At 40.9% G+C, this 20,263-nt stretch overlaps 2 protein-coding genes across 2 annotated transcripts in view; both read right to left on the bottom strand.

Moving 5' to 3' along the window:
* Nucleotides 1-20,263, bottom strand: part of LOC145457410 (cilia- and flagella-associated protein 144-like) — a 203,074-nt gene that overhangs the window by 176,986 nt on the left and 5,825 nt on the right. The window lies entirely within an intron of this gene.
* Nucleotides 12,837-20,263, bottom strand: part of LOC145457142 (uncharacterized) — a 62,377-nt gene continuing 54,950 nt past the window's right edge. The window contains exon 10 of the mRNA XM_080335311.1: nt 12,837-13,547. Within this exon, the coding sequence (XP_080191437.1) occupies nt 13,511-13,547 (37 nt within the window). The 3' untranslated portion in view covers nt 12,837-13,510. The remainder of the gene's footprint in view (nt 13,548-20,263) is intronic.

Raw genomic sequence — 20,263 nt, 5'->3', positions numbered from 1 at the left:
GTTGGGATGGCTCGAGTCATGACTTGACTCAAATCAGACTTGAATCACCTTTTTTGTATGATAGACCGGAAAATGTATTCGGCATCCGAGTATTGCTACATTGATTTTGATCATGGTGTGAACCGGGTATCTATGCTTGCTACTGATATTACCCCATTAACAAGATATACAGCAGTATAGCCAACACCTCAATTGCACCGATTTGGTTTTAATGATACAGTAAACATGAAGTCAAGATTGACCCCATGCGCCTGCTAGATTTTTTACATCAGAAAACGATATCAATCTCATTGATTGGTCGAATAAGCATCATTCAATGACTACATAGCTTATTTCGCTCGTGATGTTTTGTGATTGCGGGTCAAGCTCGCAGCAGAGAGTCGCTAAATATTCGGAAAGCTGGATCTTTCGAGCAAACTTTTGCAACAAAGCAAGTGAAACTTTTTAGATTGTCAAGGTGCATGCTCGTTTAGTGTTGATTATTTTATGCTGCCAGCGCCATGCATGGAGTGGCCTGCAGTTGAAATGCAATAAATTTAAACCAACGATGTTATAATGAAGTGAAAATTGTTATGTATGAAAAAGGTTCACAGTGCAGAACCTACCAAGGTTCTGTTGTGAACGCGAACTTCTAAATTTCCGAGGTTCACACACAGAACGCGAACGTGAACCTCGCGTTCACACCATCCCTAGTAAATAATACGTTTCACGGGAATGTTTGAAATATAAAAGGTCGAGACAACCAGTTGTTCAAAACGCAGGCATATGAAACATGTGTGATGCAGGTGTTTACGAATTGGGGTGCATTGTTTTTCTCGGTGTTTCGCTTTTGTGCTGCAGGGCTCAAGGACAATTCCGACGACTGGACATAGCAATATCGAGGGTTTTGGCCAACCAGCGACCGCCGCTGATCTTTTTTACACCGAATTCGGCCCAAACGTATTTTGCATAAAATTTCATGTGGTATGGTATTCATATGGTTGTAATCATTTTGGGATTTTTAGTAAGAAACACTTCCAATAAATAATCCACCACGACAGCAAATGTACAGTACGTTCATAGGCCATGACCATCTGACATGATTTCACCCAAGTCACCATTAAGAACAAGTGGATACAGAGTTCAGAGTTTTATGTAGAAAACGGACCCAACACTAGTTATTCTCAGAAGCGAAAACGCCAATGCGAAACCGTTATATGTAGGTTACATGAACAATATAATAGTTCATGGAAATATAATTCAAATATAGGTGGTCAGCTTTTGTATTCCTCAAAACGCACTCGCTGGTCTGACGCCAGTATACGACTAAAACAAAGAGTGCTGCATAAAAATATGACAACTCATATCATCGTAAGAGCCTCATGTTTTAGCCGTATATATAACCGCGCACGCAGTCATCGTATTATTGCCATCATTATATTGTTTGCGAATAACAGTGTATCTAGGATAGAGCCCCTATGATCAGTAATATAATGTAATATACTATTGTGTGTATATATATGTGCTTGATAATAAAGTATTCAAATGAAAATCAAGGGCACGAGTTTTGAGGTAATATTTTGGAATCTTTTGAATGGTGTGGCCCGCGAGCGATCTGAAGGTTTGAATCCGGCCCGCGACGCAATTCGAGTTTGAAATCCCTGCTTTAGGATATTATAGACACGACAGTCAACGATTTAACTACGAATGAAGGACTCTACCAGCAGACTTGGACAACTAGAAAATTTTCAGCTTTTCTGAATTAGATTAGAATTAGAATTAGAGCTCCACACTTTTTTTTTAAAAATTAGATTAGAATTAGAATTAGAGCTACACACTTTTTCCAGATTAGATTAGAATTAGAATTAGAGCTACACAGCTTTTTCCAAATTAGATTAGAATTAGAAGTAGAGCTACTAAGCTTTTTCAAAATTACATTATAATAAGAATTAGAGCTACTTAGTTCGCAAATACTTGGAAATTGAATGAAATTGTATATGGGAAATGAATACAGCAAAATTCAGTTGACATCAAATCACAGTGCGTGGTGCAAAAGGCCGTCAGACGATAACCACCACATATTTGTGTTTAATAAACAACAACAACAGTGCATTCCCATAACCATGAGAATGGGTAACTTCTGTACACCAAGCTTGGCTCGATTTTTACTATACTTTAATAAAATATGACTTCTTTTATGGTAACCATGGGCATCGCCCATGTTATTCAGAACGGCGATGTACTAACGTGAAGTTTTAAAAACTAGAATATTGTTCGCAGACTACAAGCTACTCTAGCAGGCTATTATTCGTCATTATATCTACTATGACTGCACGATGAAGGTAAGGCCATGGCGGCTTGGCACTGGATTTCCCTGCGGAAGAGGGATATTCTTTTTAACTCACTGCAATAGTGCAATATGTCTCGGACAAAGAGGCATTTTCAGGAAAACAATAATTAGATTAGAACTAGAATTAGAGAATAGGGACATTTCACAAATTAGATTAGAATTAGAATTAGAGCATAAGAACATTTCACAAATTAGATTAGAATTAGATTACTGGCATTTCGCTCTAATTTACTGATATTAGACTAGAATTATCTAGTTTTCCAAGTCTGTCTACCAGCATGACGCGCGGTAGTGATTATATAGAGACTAAGATTCGAATACGAGTACTACTCTAATGGTCTAACGACGAACTAAAGTGAGGTCGGTATGGTGATAAAGCTATAAACGACAAAATGATGTGTTTTGCGACAAAGATGCACTTTACAATGTGAAAGGCTCAATACTGGACAGTGTCCAGTGGACACTCACGACATATAGACAGATGAATAAGCCTAGAGAAAAAACAAATACAAGTGATGACGGGAAAGTGAACACTAAATATCCATTTTAAATACTGGTGACAAAACGAAATCATTCAAGTGATGTGGAGTACGAATATACGGTGGCTGGCCGACACACAGTTCGTTCGCGAAATATCAGCTTGCGGTGGCGTCAATCCGTCGAGACGCTTGATGAGAAGTCTGCCAAGTATAAGCCTGTCCGGTTGAGGCTTAATACAGACCCTTATTCATTTGAGTGGACGATTTTCATTTTTGCTTTCGGGCGCCGCCATCTTGGCCTATGGTTGGCCGCATGCAGCTGAATCGAGCTTCATATGCGCAGGTGGCTGTTTTGGAGAAGGTTACGTTATTTAACGCCGTGCGTTTTCGCTTTATGGTGGTTCCGCGTTTTGGTGCAAAATTAGTATTGGTAACATACTCATCAATGCTATACATTGTTTTTGAGCGAAAAACCGAGCCGGTTTACAGTCGTTTTACAAAGCTTTCTTGTGCCGGTGTGTGACAACTTTTCACTCACAAAAGTCGGGGAACAAGTATAATACCAGATAGACTTTGAGGCCATAGCATAACCCTATCTGTGAAATAGTTGGTCATAACGCATATAAAGTAGTGAATAACTGTTTCAATCTCTCATATGTTCTGTAAAGCAAAGGAACGAATACTGAATTTGAGTGAAGAACTGGAAAAGTTGAGCTTGTCCTCATTTGGCGTTGAAAGATTCAAAGCATCCGATGATATGTTTCGATATTATTCTGGATTTTCAAGTTACGGATTATTTTTAAAGTTCTTTGATATCATCTCATTCACGGCTGCCACTGTTCCTCCTTGGTCAGCTGTTAAAGATGATGTCAGAAGTGGTAAGGTGATGAATTTCAATGCAAAGGCAAATTCCAGAACTCTTCCATTACATGACGAACTATTTTTATTTCTTTGTCGTATTCACCAAGGCTTTGGTGTGAAAGACCTTGGTGTTCGATTCAACTTGTCCACTGCATCTGTTAGCAGGTTATCAATAACTAGGGTCAATTTCCTATATTTCACTCTAGGCAGCTTACCAATCTGGGCAAGTAGGGAGAAAATTCAGGAACACATGCCCCAATCTTTCAAATTCGGTAATTATAGTGGCACGCGTGTCATAATTGACTGTTGTGAAGTAAGAGTCCAGATACCATCATCTTTACTTGTTCAGAGTGAACTTTTTTCCTACTTTAAGAACTACGTAACCTGTAAATGCTTGATCGGTATTGCACCACATGGCCCTGTTAGTTTTGTTAGTTCTCTTTATTCTGGAAGCATTTCAGACAAGGATATTTGTAAACGATCTGGTTTATTTGATCTACGCGAACCACGTGATTCAGTGATGGCTGACAAAGGATTCAATATAGCAAAGCTTTTGCTGGACCGAAATATTGGGTTGAACATGCCACCCGTAAATACCGAAGAAAGATTTTCTGAACGGCAAGTACATGAAACGCAGGAAATTGCCTCTCTGAGAGTTCACGTTGAACGAGCTATTCGGCGAGTTAAAGAAAATCAGCTTTTCAGTAGTCCCCTTCCACTCACTCTTTTTGGTACTGCTAATCAGTCGTGGTGTGAGGCATGTCTTCTCACTAACTTCAGGGGCCCGTTGTTTTGAATTTTCCTACGTTTCCAACTTCATAGCAGCCAAGCTATTTACAATTTTTGCATTTTCATAGCTGATACCATGTAACTTTTCTCCATTACGTTTTATGTAGTTTCTAATGAATCTGGGACAAGGTCCGTTGCTGTTCCTAATATGCTATTGTCACGGTGGTTTTTGTCCGTATCAATGGTTGGTCACGCTCGAGTCACCTCGCCGCACGCGAGAAGAAACTAGATCACGAATCATTCTTTCCGAAAGCGGCCGTGCTGTTAACACTTAACAGGTCTTCCACGCCGCTCTGAATCTGACCCTAATTAATGTAATTTCTCATTTAGAGTATATGGCAGCGTATTTTTAACGATATGCTATAGTCTGGGTTGTTTGATCGCCATTCTACAATACACACAAAGGGAAACTTACTGTTTCCGGACTATATGCAGTCAGTTAGGAATCGTGGTCAGTTATACTCGCAGCGATTGCTCCAGTCCAACTCGCCGTCGATTTGTATCAGTCTCTCTGAAGGACTGATTGTGTCAATAACAAGGACATAAGTTAAAAAATACGCGAGCTGACTGACATCGATATGTATCGATCACTGCAAGCTGCCGGTCGACAGGTGTTAAGCAAGCAGCATATCGATGATCGCCTTCAAAATTACACCGCTGCTTACGAGAGAGCCAAGCGCGCTTTCTCATACGCTATACCAGTGCTTTTCAACCTTTTTGAGCTCCATTCGCACTTTTTCTGTAAAATAAATTTCATTCGCACAAACTAATCAAAGATTTTTATACATAAAGAATGTGAAGATAGACCTACTTAACAACATTTTTTTAGATGTGCAACCAATTCACTATTATGTAGCTTAAGCTATCCAGTGCCTCATTAAAAAGGCAGCATTTTTCGCTCGTTTTGCTTTCAACTATTTCACTAAAACGTGCCCTTCTTGGCCAAACAATGTTGCTGGGAATTTGTACCAGAACGTCTATTAGTGCTTGGATGGCCAGGTCTTATAATCTGTTCTGCACTCCTATCCAAAATACAGCGTATTTTTCGCGAGTGAAAAATGCTTGCTGGCAGAAATCGTTTTTGAGAGCTGACACGAAGGTCCCGCGAAGCTCCAGTTTGTCGAAAGGATGAAAAACCCACATGTTTGTGTTGAGGCTTTTGTCTTATGTCTTAGGATTTTCCAAATTTTGGACAACCCTAATGCCTATATATAACGAAGTTTTCGGTCATTATAAGGGCAGTCCCTTTCGGCCAAGGTTTTCTCGCCGGCGATCGTTCTGGCACACTTCTTGGAGTCGCATATTACATGGCCTAAAACTTTATGTCTTGGTGCGTCGTGGCGCGGCAATAGCCAACGCCGATATGCCCATTTCTATAAATGTTGCGTATTTTTTCTTCGGGGAAGAGTACCCAATAATCAAGATATCCGGCAACCTGAAATCGCGCGCAGCGCGAAAAACTTTTGATAAAGTTCCACAAATTTCCAAAAAATACTCTATAATTTATGCTAATTCACGAAATAATTTTGGGCCCCCTTCGAGCTCGCCCCCCCCAATTGGGGGGTTTGGGGTGCGGCAGTTACGGCCCTGGCTACAATTTTACGGACATGTATGACATACAGAACGCGTACACCACAATTCTAACCAAGACAGCTCTACAAAACATGTATGACGCACGTGATTTCAAATTAGGGCGAATTAAATTCCTCTGCGTATCGCAGTTGTACTACTGTCTACCCAGATTGCGAGAACGGGACTATTCCGTATCGACAACGGAGCATATCCAATCCATTTTGAAAGGATTGGTCATCCAGCATTGGTCATTTTTAGACCGAGGTTTTGTCGCCGCGTATGTTTTTGGCACCGCATTTTATCAGCGGTTTGTTCGCCGAAACTTTACGTCGTCACGTGCCCCGACGCAGAAGGGGTTGGCCTCGAAATGAATGAATCTCATAGGCCCGAACTCGCTCGTTGCACACTCCTACAGGCCTACGCTAGTTCATCCTAACGGTCTTCGACCATGTTTTCCAGAAAAAACCGCGTAGAAGAAAGCATCCTGTTTCGTCTTCAGTCCGACCACTGTCGTCTGAATAACCATTTGCGTAGAATAGGTTCAGTGGAATCTCCACTTTGCTCTCTTTGTCGCTATCATGAAACCACTGAACATGTTTTGATCCACTGCTCAAAATATGATTTCCACCGTACTATCCTCATTGCTAAATGTGCTGAATTGAATGTTGATTTCCACCTTGGAATTATCCTCATGGAGGATCGAATCATCCCTTTTACAATTGAATTTGTGTTATCCTGAAACCGTTATTTGTGAATAGCCGTGAATGCGGTCTTTTCAACTGCTTAGTAATTTCCCTTTTCTCGCCTTGATATTATTTCGTATCACTGAAATGCTTTTCTTTTTTTAAATGTCTATCCAATACGTACTCCATCATTGACTGATTTTCATTTATTACGCAATTCTTGATCGTGGTGCAAAAGACCAACAGGTGATAAGCGCCAAATTTTTCTTTTTAATAAACAACAACAACAACAATATAATCAATTGAAAGTCTAGACGGGACAGATACAGAAATGTTGACCATCTGTGAACTGGGTATTGGAAATATACTACTAAAATGGAAACGGAAATTGAACGATTTTGACGTTGGCGTACTTGTTCAGTGTTTCTCAATGCTCAGGCATATCAGTACATATTAATATATACCGACATCTCACATAAACATCACAGACGATCACTTTTGTGATTTCATATGTGATCACTAATCACTGATCACGCGTTTCCGCTCATTTGCTCGTTGCATGTCAATTTTTTGAAGCAATCGTCAAGTATAAACCGAAATTACTATTTTATTTCTGTTGTTGGGGGCAACGCTTGTAATGTTCGACTGTCGCCTAGCGCAATACTCTCAACTTAAAAAACATGACTTTGGATTTTAGAAGACTGCATTAAAGGTTTCGGTCTGACTTCGATCAACTACACTCCGAATCACGACCCATTAAACAGCTGGTATATGGGATATTTAGTCGGGAAATAATGTAGGGCCCGAATGTGACTTGTATTACGGTATGATACGAAATGAATTTCTGATTTGATTTATAAACTAGAATATAGAACAGGATGTTGCATTCCAAAAATACACACGCTGGTAATGGTATTAAAGTGGGCACTGCGCTCTAAATATCTTAGCGCAACTATTTCCTTCTGAAAGCCACCGCGTTCGAACTGCAGCTATGCAGCAATGCTTTTCAACCTTTTTGAGCTCCATTCGCACTATTTTTGTTTCAATTCATTCGCACCAGCCAGCCGGAATTTATCACACAAAAAGAATATGGAGAAACTTATCACTTCGTTTCTTTGGGATACATAGCTTAATTATTTTACATTCAGGGTATCGCATTATTGACCAATCAAGACCTAGAATCGCTGCTGCAGTAGAAGAACTACAAATATCGCACCGCCGTTGTTCTGAAGGGGTTCGTTGCTTTTTTCAGGGGTATCGTGCAGTGATTTCCTTCGAAGCTTAAAAGGCAAACCCATGAACAATATTCACCCGCAGCAATATCATAGATAGACAAGTTACGTCATCGCGATGTGAATGTGTTCGCATTTAGAACGCACAGAAGAGTGAAACTGTGCACTTGAATCGTAGCATCAATGTTGCGACTAGCACCTTTGATTCATTTTCTGACAACATTAGAAAATATGCTTCACCGTACTAAGGTATGTTAGCCGATTGAATGATGGTGGGCGTTGAAAACAGGAACGCATTACTATACAAACCCACACAATCCGAGTACTTGATGACGGTTATTTATGAATAGGCTTAGGCGTCATTCACTTCTTATCTATGCAATACACAAATCAACATATCTCTCAAGAATAACGTGCGGTATCCTTTGTTTGTTTGTTTTGAGGTATTCATGGCGTTTGTCGACGGTATGGTCATTTACACCAAGCCAATTTTCTTCATTTTTATTCCGTAGCTGCCGACTTGTAGCACGGCCCACTTTTAGGATTTTATAAGACACCGCTTACACGGATGAGATTGCGAGGGGGAGTCTATCAGAAGAACCTCCAACACTTAGGTAGGAATTCTGTATTCGACCTCGGTCGGACTCACACCCGCAACCCATTGGTGTTGCAGCTGTAGATACCAGTTCGCTACCTCACTAACCTGGTGCGGTATCCGTATGGTTGTCAAAGCCAAAACTTACACCTTCTTGAATAATATTTATTATTACTTAAGATTCACGATTAAAACACACAGTTATATCGGCCAGAGTTGCTAACTGCTGGATGTTGCATTTAAAACAACCAATTTTAAACAAACAAGTTTAAAACAAGGCTCTTGTTTAAAACATGTTTTTTGTTTGTTTAAGCTATGACGTCACTAATATTCAATTGTTGCGTCATAGTGGATTGACATTGACACTTGAAAATATAGGATAAGTTCCTTCGGCGAAATATCTTCGTACTATAGCTGTTTAACCGACCATTTTGTGGGGTTCCAATTTCCAACCATCCCATATCGTATAGGTCGGCTATATAGGGTGCGTCTGTAGACACATACAACATCTTTTTGGAAAGTATTGACACAATTATGGCATAATTATACAACTTAAAAAACACAATTGTTTTAAAGGCCTTTGTATAAAACACTGTTTTAAACATGTTTTAAACAAAGTGTGATAAACAAGCATTTGTTTTAAATGCTACCCTAGCGGGATGGCTCTTAGGGCGTTCGTACAATATGGGCAAACTGACTGAAATAATGTCAAATTATCTTTAATATCCCAAATATCCATATACATTGTTCGCTTTGTTTGGACTACCAGGCTATGTGCATAGTCTTTTCTCTCTAAAGATGTCCATGAGTTTTTGATCCGAAAGGGTGTTGCGACCAGTCGTACCACTCCTTATCACCTTACGGGTAACAGTCAGTGTGAGCGGGCTAATCAGACGATATGGAGGTCAATTAAACTCTTACTCGAATCTCACAAATTGCCGGAGAGCGCGTGGGAAGTGGTGTTAGCAGACGCCTTGCACTCTATACGGTCATTATTATGTACTGCCACCTACTCTATACGGTCATTATTATGTACTGCCACCTGAGTCACTCCGCATGAACGTTTCTTTTCATTTTGCCGTCGATCGATGTACGGTCAATCTATTCCAGATCCAGCAAAGATGCGCTCCTGAGAAAATTTGTCCGAAATAAAAGAGATCCTCTCTGCGAATATGTCGAGCTCATTGAAGTAAATCCAAAGTATTCTCTTTTAAAGCGCCGAGACGGTCGTGAAACTACGGTATCTGTGAAAGACCGTGCTCCGTGTCCTCCTCGTGAACGAACAGCAACCTTGCGCCCAAAGTCCGGAACTGAGGAAGATATGGAGATTCCGGAGCGTTAGCCTGAACAAGTGGTTGAAGAATCTATGCAGTAAGTTGAGAAAGAACGCACGAGCACCGATTCTCAAGTAGATCGCTCAGATGACGTCGATGGCAGTCCGATGCCTGATATATCTCTACGTCGATCCACTCGCATCCGTTGGCCTCCTGATAGATACGGAGATTGGGCCAAATCGTGCGGTCGTTTTGTTGTTTGTAGCTTTAAAATTTGTCATTTGTAACGATTTATTTATAGTGAAGTCTTATTTTTAAGGAGGGGTGATTGTCATGATTATTGTTTCTTTGTGTTCTCATCATTTGTGTTGATTACCCACATCTGACCCTACCTATATATAGGGTGTTTTTGTGTATCGCGTTTAGTTGCTTGAGTCTTCATAATAAAAAACAAACTGGCGTTGAGTTCGACAAGATAGCGTAATGGTGAAGCGTCCGGCTTCTTGATCGGTAGGTCGTGGGTTCGATCCCCGGTCGGGTCAGACCAAAGACCTGATTAGTAACACTGGTATCCTTGACTTCCCTGCTTGGCGCTCATGCATTACTGGGATAGCATGGAGGGGGTGGTGTATGACTTATAAAGCCGTAGAGGCTATATCTGTGCTTCCTTGTCGAGCGGCATATGCACATCATGCACTCATGGTATGCATATGCACAGATCGTGCGTATGTGTATCATAAGTCGGTGTATATGCCGCAAAAACATCCAGGACAAAAATAAACTACGTCCTTTCCTTTCGTAGTACGTTTTCAGTACACATCACGAATAAATTGACCGCAAACGATATACGAACACATATTATATTGTCGTAGTAGCTGTAGATTAATCTAATAGAAGCGTATCTCTATTTCTTAGACTGCTCAGTGCATACGTGGCGCAGTGCTCACCTTTACCAACCCTCTTGTATGATTTGAACGAATATAGTTCATGTGTTTATATTCTCATTAATGTGTAGATTGGTGTTTGTACCAACTTCTCGGGGCTTGCTATTCGATCCTCTATTTTGGCTAATAATAGCAGATTGTGGCATGTAGCTATGTAGTTACTCACGTATTTTATTAGCAGTTCTAGGTGTGCGCACGCGATACAGCGCCTTTTTTGCTTGTATATTTAACTTTATATTAGTTATTTTATTCAAGATAAATGGTCAATTAATCTGTGGTTCACACAGCTAGCAAAATGCAATAACTTTCAATCATCACTCATGCTTCGGAAATTCAATTTGACTTGAATTGTGACTTGACTCTTGACTTGACTCGAGACTGGACTTGACTTGAGTCACCTCCAAAAAACGAGTGACTTGACTTGACTCGAGTCACTTTCGAAAATCGATAGACGTGACTTGATTCGAGTCAAATGTGAAATGACTCGAGATGAGTCGTGACTTGATCCCAACACTGGTTTTCAGAACATTAAAACGCACAGAGACTTTTTTCGGAATCGGGACGTGTACAGATAGGCTCGATGCGTTAGATGTGCTCACAATTCTCAATGCTGTCATTCTGGGTATTCCAGATTTCAGTGAACTCGTCGTTGAACATTTTGCAACTATGAAATCACGCCGCGGGCAATAGGCCTACTGATACAAACGTTAAAATTTGCAGGTATGAACTACTGCACCTCAAATTTTCTTCCGAATAATTTGAAATACGTAAGCCTAGTTAACCATGCCTAATGTCTATGCCCCATACAAACTGTGTGTGACCACCACGAAGTCACATTTTCACGTCGGAATACACTATTGTGACGTCACTTAGACAACAAAAATCGGGTGAACCCCTTTCCCCACCACCCGATAATGTCACGAGCCGCCACTGAGTAACTGTGTAGTATCATTCTATAATTATTAGCCAAATAGAGAATAGAATACGGAGCCTCAGAAAGTAGAGACGAATTGAGCAGATAGAGCGCGTTCAAGTTGAATACACTTTTTGAATACCCTATTTTAAATATATAAACGGTAGTTTTCGAAATTTCAAAGAATCGGTGGTGGCACATGCAGTGGTGTGCTGCGACCCGCTGTTTGGGAATCACTGACGTACGCTAACGAAAGTCACCAGGTCAAACGATGTGGCGTAATCAACCGCGGCGAATGGCAAAGCAGATCCTGAAATTACTTAGGCACATTAGTTTGTTGAATCATGCCGACCATCCTCTGGAATTGACTCCTCGAATACGTGAGTCTCGACAAAACCAGCATCAGATTTATCGCCACTGCCATAGACGGTGAAAGCGAATAGAAAAATGTTTATAATCTACATTGACAATTTATTGCCCAAGCCACTTGTTAAATATAGCTGTAATTCGTACCCGGTTCTACAGACACATAGCCATAAGGCAGGTTACCTAGAAAATCATCTTCATGACCGCATCAACTAGTAACAAAAAGTCAACAGTAAAACTTCATCCGCGTTCCCTCAACTTAGTAGAAAGCTTAGGTCAAGTCCAAGAACATTACTTGTGTGTTTCGGAAAATACGACGCCCAACATCAGTGGTTCTAAAACATTTTAGACCGCGACCCAAGTCGGAGTTTTAGTGGCATCTCGCGACCCAAGCCTCACACATCAAAATATTGCATTTTTAATATTAAAATATGCTACGTTTTACCGGCATAAATGACAGTAACAGCAGTACAACAGTTGTATGCAACGCAGCTCTATGAAACATTTTTGGGACAGCATTATTTTCTTCTGCGGGTCGCATTTGCACTGCATTGTACTACTGTCTCCTTATATTGCAAGAACGGAACTTTTCGATCCCTTTTCGACGACCGCACATGTCAACATCACAAGATTTGGACGATCATTTTGGCATAATTTTTTATAGGCACCTCGCTTTGCATAGCCGTATGTTGGCCAAGACTTCATGTCTTCATGTATCCTGGCGCGGAAGGGGTTGGCCTCGAAATATCTGTTTCTCAAAATCCCGTAACCGCTCGCTACACATTCGTACACTACAGCATCACAGCGGTCACTGACTGTATTTTCCGGAGAAGATGGTGTTTTCTAGAGAAACCAATGTCGAATATATCTTATTATGAATTCAAAACAATTGTGTAATGCAAAGGTCGACACATTTTTATGATCAAGGAATATTATAGTAACGACTTTTCTGCACGTTTCAATTATTAGCTATAAGTAGGCTACCCAACACATGGACTTATGTACACTGTACAGATTATCCACGGAAAATCTCGTGAATAAATTTTACGTTGCAAGTAATTCTACAAATACTACATACATATTAAAAAATCTATTTGGTGCCGTCACTACCCTAAATTTTACCCTTCGCGATTCCTGTTTTGGTCGCAACCCATTGTTTAATGAAACACCGATCTTGCTCAAATACACTAAATCAGTAATTTGAGTCATAAAACAATCTACTGTGGAAGAAATATCGAGCATCAAGACGAAATTCCTGGTTTAACTATTGTTTTCGTCGAGCTTTAAAACTTTGCGCGACTCTATACGATTACATAATTAAAAGATGCACATTGCATGATAAAAAATTTCATAAAATTGATCTAGTGTCAACTGCATCAATCGAACGCGAAATTGTCAGCTCTAGTTCGGAAATATAACGGACATTCTCCCGGTAACATTTCCTTTTTGGATCATGATGACTCTTGTAGGAAATTAGCGTTTATTCATCTTCTGCCGTCTCTCATTCTCTCTGAAAAATATATACCGATTATATTATTAACGAAATGTATCTATTTATCAAACACTTCTACAAATAATATCGACCGTGAGTTAGAAATGGAGCCTGTGCGTATAGCTACGTAACTACACTGTAGCAAATAGAAATATACTCTATGTAGGTGAACTGTGCTCATAGCCGTATGAATTGTAGCGATTTCAGACCCTGGTGTGCCTCTGTCTATATTGGATTTATGAGATGTGAAATATGGAAATGTGGCAATACGATTGTCGGACTCTTTTTTAGCAGGTTCCAGATGCCTCGAAAACGGATTTATCATGAGGTGCCAGGTTGAACGGAAGTTCCAATCGCTTGAGTCGGGATAAATTAGCTGTACAGCTACGTTCCAATCTCAGTCAAGCAGGGTTTTTAGTTCGAATATAACGATCGATAAAGGTAATCACGTCCAACTCTCAAAACAAACTTTTAATAGCCGGTCCTAACATTTGGAATAGCATAGCCGTTACTATTCGCGAATGAAGCTTAAACGGTTTTTAACAATCACTGATAGACTATCTGCTGGAAACTTCTAATCAATCTATTGGTCTGTGATTGATGTGCACTGTTGTTGTTGCTTAGGGATGGTGCGAATCCCTGAAAGGTTCAGCTTCGTGTGAACGCGAACCTTATTGAAAGGTTCTGTGTGAACGCGAACGTGAACCTATGACGTCACACGGCGTCATATCGCTAATTCCAACCCTACATTTCAGTACCTAGCGACGACTCAGGCCAGATTATGCCACAATTCTGGAGTATATGCTGACTTTTGTATCAACCGGAGCAAGAAAATACAATAATAATTCCATTAACTCAAGCTGTCGCTTTGCCGACAATTTCGGCGAGGAATTGAAAGGAAATATAAGCTTGCGCCTTGACGGTTTAGGCCGGACAACTTATTCTGCAATTGACTATTGCTACGTTGATCTTGAGCAGAGTGTAAGACGGGTTTCTATACTTGCTACCGATATTACCCCATAAACAAGTTAGCCAACACTCCAATCGCACGGATTTGGTTTTTATGATACAATAAACATATCAAATAAGGATGGATCCCGTACGCTTGCTACATTTTTTTTACATTAGACAACGATGTTCTTGATACTGTGTGATAGCGGGTCAAGCTCACAGCAGACAGTCGCTAAATATTTACAAACGGAAAGTTGAATATTTCGAGCAGACTTTTGTGACCAAGCAAGTACGATTTTTGAGATTGTCAAAGTTCATGCTCGTTTACTGTTCATTTACTGTTTATTGTTGATTTTTTATGCTGCCAGCCCCATTCATAGAGTTATTCGAAATTGAAATTCAGAGAATTTCAACCGAAGATGTTATAATGACGTGGAAATTGTAATAAATGAAAAAGTTTTACAGTGCAGAACCTCCTAAGGTTCGTTTGTGAACGTGAACTTCTAAATTTCTGAGGTTCACAAACAGAACGCGAACGTGAACCTCACGTTCACACCGGCCCCATTGTTGCTGCTCGAGCATAGCTCTCTTACGTGTAGGTCAGTGGTTCCCAAACGGTGGGGAATTCCCCACTGGTGGGGAATTCAATGGTTTCTGGTAGACGCATTTGGTCAGAATTATATAGAGGACAGGCTATATATTCACGGAGACACATCATGCGCAATTACCGTTACCAGTTAACTGCTCTGGAATGTATGTATCGAAAATTATATTGCGTGTTGTTCACAAAACCTCATTTTCAACTCTGGATGGTCAATTATGGCGTCACAAACACATCCAGCACGACTAGTTTGATGTGAAATAACGCTTTCGTGAAATTTTGAGCGCTACTGGTATCGGTTCACAATACGTTTTATGTTGCAGTTATAGGCGATTATCTTGCGTGCTGGTGTGATTGTGTGTCTTAAGTAGTCAAACCAGCAAATAGCTGCTCTGTGATGACAAAAGTGCTGGGTAATGGGGAACAGGACCGTAACTGCCGCACCCCAAACCCCCCGCGATTTAATATTGCCGAATATCTGATCACTGGGTACCCTTCCCCCACGAAAATACGTAGAATTTATAGAAATGGAGACTTAGGCGTCGGCCATCACTGCGCCACGACGCACCAAGCCATATGAAGTTATAGGCCATGTAACATGCAACTCCGAGAAGTGTGCCAGAACGATCTGCAGCGAGAAGACCTTGGCCGTGAAGGAATGCCCTTGCGGTGACCCAAAACTTCGTTATATATACAATATACATATATGTTTAATTGGCTAAATGGCTGGCGCCGAGTTCCTGTCCAGGCGATTTGAACCCCACAGGACAAAAGCCATCCCGCAGGGAAAAATTATTTGCCTGTAAAGCAATACCAATTCGAAACCGTGTGTACCTTTTAATTTTGGCGATTTCCATATCTTTTGACATAGCAGACATATGAGGTCACAAAATAGCATAATGTAACGAAGTCAATATATCAGCGGGTGCGCCAGAAGCTGTTCAACTCTTATTTAGGGGTCATACCTTTTCCAACACACCTCACTCAGATCTACCGGCTAATCTGATTACGTGAGCAGAGAGGGGCTAAAAAATTGATAGCAAAATATATGCAATTCATATTGGCCGATTCAATCACGAATTGTGTAAATTTTTCGCGCTACGTGCGTTTAGTCGAAATAAAGCGACGCACCAAACAGTGGACCCAATGTAGCTGATAAGTTGCAGGGAAAAAGCCTACAGGCTCTGCGGGACTAAGGGGGTTCTGGAGGCCCAAGACCAACGTTTTGTTGGCGGGGCTGAAAAGTGATGTTGCGGTCCTGGTGGGGAATGAAGGCTCGAAATAAATCTTAAGTGGGGAATGAAGACAAAAACGTTGGGAACCACTGGTGTAGGTCGTGTGCTGATACGGATCTCTTTCATTTTTGTGTTTTTCAAATCTACCATTGTGTTCGTTCTGTCTCGTCTCTGGTGCTGTTAGATATAATTTGTATGCTCTCTAGGGAAGGGATTGACTAGCTGACCACCCGGCCGTATCGTGCCTTCCCTGTCCATACCGATTATTTGAATGTTTCAAATTTTCCTGGTGAGACAAATCTAATTAATGATCTATCTATCACTATCTATCCAGTGTGGCTAAGTCCGTTTCGTGGTTATTACCGTTAGGCAACTCAATTTATTAAACCAATCATATATTGACCAATTCTATTGTACGCGTCAAAAAATGTATTCGACCAATAATTTTATTACAAAGACTTGTTCCGAAGGCATACGATGAAAACCAAAGGTAAAGATCGCGAGTTAACGTTTTACTATTGATATACTGGTCTGTCTGAAATTCGATCGGGATATTTGTATCCGGCAAGCAACCGAAACAAAGTTGGAAGTGCTTGTTTGATTCTCGTACCGAGGCAAGTTGGATGCTATACCGTTCAAAATTTTACATAATATCGAGAGTATAAGTTTGTTGAATGAAATAGGAATTAGTTCTTATGACGTTGCGTTGTCTGATACACGGTTTGTAATAGTAACGCTCAAGCCATCTAAAACACAGCATTGGATGCTACTACATTCGGATGTCACATCACATGTCACGCCCCGTCTTCGACTGATAATCTCGCATGACCAATCAGAAGTCCCCTCGGCCCACAATCCGATGTAGAGCAATATATTAATTCAGGACATGCAATTATTGAGAATAAACGTGATTGTAACCAGGGTTTTGGATCCAGAGCCGGAGCTAGGAGCCGGAGCCCCGGAGCCGTGCATTTTCCGCGGAGCCGGAGCTGGAGCCGGCGCTCTACATAAAATTCAAGTGGAGTCGGATCCGGGGCTGGAACCGGTTGCTTGAAAAGTAGCTCCGGCTCCGATGCGTATCATAAGATGCTATGCTACCACTAATGGCTGAATTCACATGATTTTACAGTAATCGTTCACAAAATTAGGAATTGTTGCCTCGTATTCACCAACTTTTCCAGCTAACCATGTTCAATCGCTAAACCTGGCAGGCCGGACATGTGGCGCTTACTCCTTAATTACTGTATTATGGGTATTCGTAATACCCGCAATTTCGTCATCTGCGCAACACCTATGACCAATTGTGTGGTTGGAAAAATATTGATCACCATGCATGTCACAAAACGAGATTGATGCTTATATGAACTACAGCAATTTTGACAAATAAATAATGAGGCGAATATATAATCGATGCCAGACGATAAAAACGTGACCTTGTTGAACAGTGCGTATGTTGATTTGGAGGCGCCCATGCCGCCCGCCGAGAAGCACCGTCTCTTTCCTGAATTGGAAAAGCAAATCCATATTCTTTGTTGATAGAATTTTAATCGCAGCGCGAAATAGGATAGTGTGTGATTGTGTATGCCTACGAATTGTAATTCATTACAACGCATAGTCGTTTACTTCAGGAACGATTTGCCAACGTATATAGGGAAATGCATCGAAGCAACCCATAACGCCGTTATAGTCCACATACAATTGTCGCGATGCTAGCAAGCCAATACGATGTGCGGAATCCCTTACCCCTGGTGTTGGATATAAGAGGGCCATTAGGGATTGGATTCGCGTTTTCCAGTTTGTAATCATCAATTTTGTGTATTTATTCTTGTCTACTTGATACACTCGTATTCTTGAATTGTCGCGCAATGCCACTTGTGAGCTTGTTGTTTTATCAGTTACTGACTAGTAGCCTACAGTGCACGGCGTCGAATTAAGCTGTCAAATATTGATGCAACACCGTATGCTCAGTGGCACAAATTCTGAGTTTATTCGATTCGCTGGAAGGGGAACCATCTATATTTCACTAAACTTGATGAACTAGCGCACCAATATCGAAGTTCAAACCATTGAGTATTTGGTAGAAAGTGGATAAGGTCCCGACATGCACTCATTTCTGCAATTACAATTGAACAAATCGTACCATGTCAAGATTAAATTAGACTGCATGGATTGATATTAACGAGCGCAGTGCCGGTATTAAAGCGTCAAGTCATTGTTTTACTATTGTGCAATATATACAATGTACACTGTACAGCAGTGGTTCTCAACCGGGGTCCACTTCAATTCAGAATATCCCGAGGCAGTTTCGCTTCAATACTATTAAAACTCCGAAGCTCACATCAACAGAATGGTCACCTGATATGGAATATCCTACTGTGCAGACTCATTATAATTGCTAAATTGTCAATGGCCTACTGATAGAAACATTTTGATAACCTAATTTGTATTTCTTCGAATTCGGAAGATATCGAGGCAGTTTCGCTTCATTAGTAGTAAAACGCCACAGCTCAGAGAGAGAGAGAGAGAGAGTCTTTATTTTCATCGAACCAAAATACATAACAAACGGCAGTGATGGTGGTACAGAAAATATGCGTGCACAGTATTCGGTATTAGATAGGAATGATCGATAAGACCGTGAAGGTCATCTAGTCTGATCACACCAGCATCAAACAGGTACACTTGGCTCAGAACAGTCTGGCTGTAAAAAAATGTTTAGTTACGAAAGGAAAATAGAAAAAAAATCAAACAATGGTAGCAAATGATCAATGAAGCAATGTCTGGACGAGGTAGGGCAACAGTGTTAAGCCTGGAATAGACGATGCGTAAACGCGTCCGTCTCTTTCTCTCCTTATTTCTCTTCTCAAACGGATGCGTGCGAGAGAGAAGAGGGACGAGGAAAAAATGAGGAGCAGAAAGAGCAAAAGTGTGAGAACCCGCACGCGTTCGCTTTCATGCGTATTTTCCATCCGCTCAGCTGCGTTGGCAGGTCTGTAGTGATCGGACTTCGCACTTTCTGAAGTTGCAGTGATTAATCATGCGATTTTATGCTAATTTCAGTTGCAAAACAAAATGAATAATATAGAAGACGAGAATCTAATTGCCGCTGTGTACAATCACACCAATCCAGACTACTATAACAAGGTAGCTATGAACACAATTTGGCGTGATATTGTTCTGTGATATGGACTTGAAGATATGTAAAGTATGAGGAGTCTTTCCATGCTCGGCATTGTACACATCAACATTCAGAATCCATCGGGGGAAGACATAAAGTCAGCCAGAACACCTAAAAGTTTAGCATTGTTCTTCCTAAGGCTCGAGATTTTAACCACTTTTTTTGAAACGGGGCTTATTTCTAAATCTAAACCAATATACCCTCAATCTCAAACACCAAAGCGACAATAATGTCAGGCTCAATAAACATTTGTGAATATTCCCAACAATCCCAGCTGTGTGCTGTGCAGGTGATGATCATCGATACGTGAAAGTCACGGCTGAGCGCATGTTGTTTACTACCCTTACGATGACGCAATCTCACTATCTCACCATAGTGTCCTATATGGTGTCGACACAAGCAAATCTCACGGTTCAATGAAATTGTATCACGTCACAATTTCCATTTGGCTACAGGCAATTTAACGGTCATTTTTGACCGGCTTGCCGAGCATTAAATTTGATGAATCGGGTATCAATCGAAAGCTGACTCTGCACTGATTACGAAAATATAAATTTTATTTCACTCATGGCCTTGGAACCCCCACAATCAGCCCCAAATTATTCATTGTTAAGTAGATTGGCAGTGTGACGCAACAATGCTGTCTGGCGAAACGAGAGACTAGCTCAAGAGCAAGGATGCGGCCGAGCGGCGAGAGTGGGATCAGCTGACGTCGCGGCAATAGCAATGAGCAATCGCGTCGCAGAGAAACGCTGCGCTGTTGATACTTTTT

The sequence above is a fragment of the Botryllus schlosseri genome, chromosome 2 (assembly GCF_051294905.1).
Source record: "Botryllus schlosseri isolate E-star chromosome 2, Bs_hap1, whole genome shotgun sequence".
NCBI lineage: Eukaryota > Metazoa > Chordata > Ascidiacea > Stolidobranchia > Styelidae > Botryllus > Botryllus schlosseri.
This window is presented reverse-complemented; position numbering and strand designations above follow the sequence as displayed.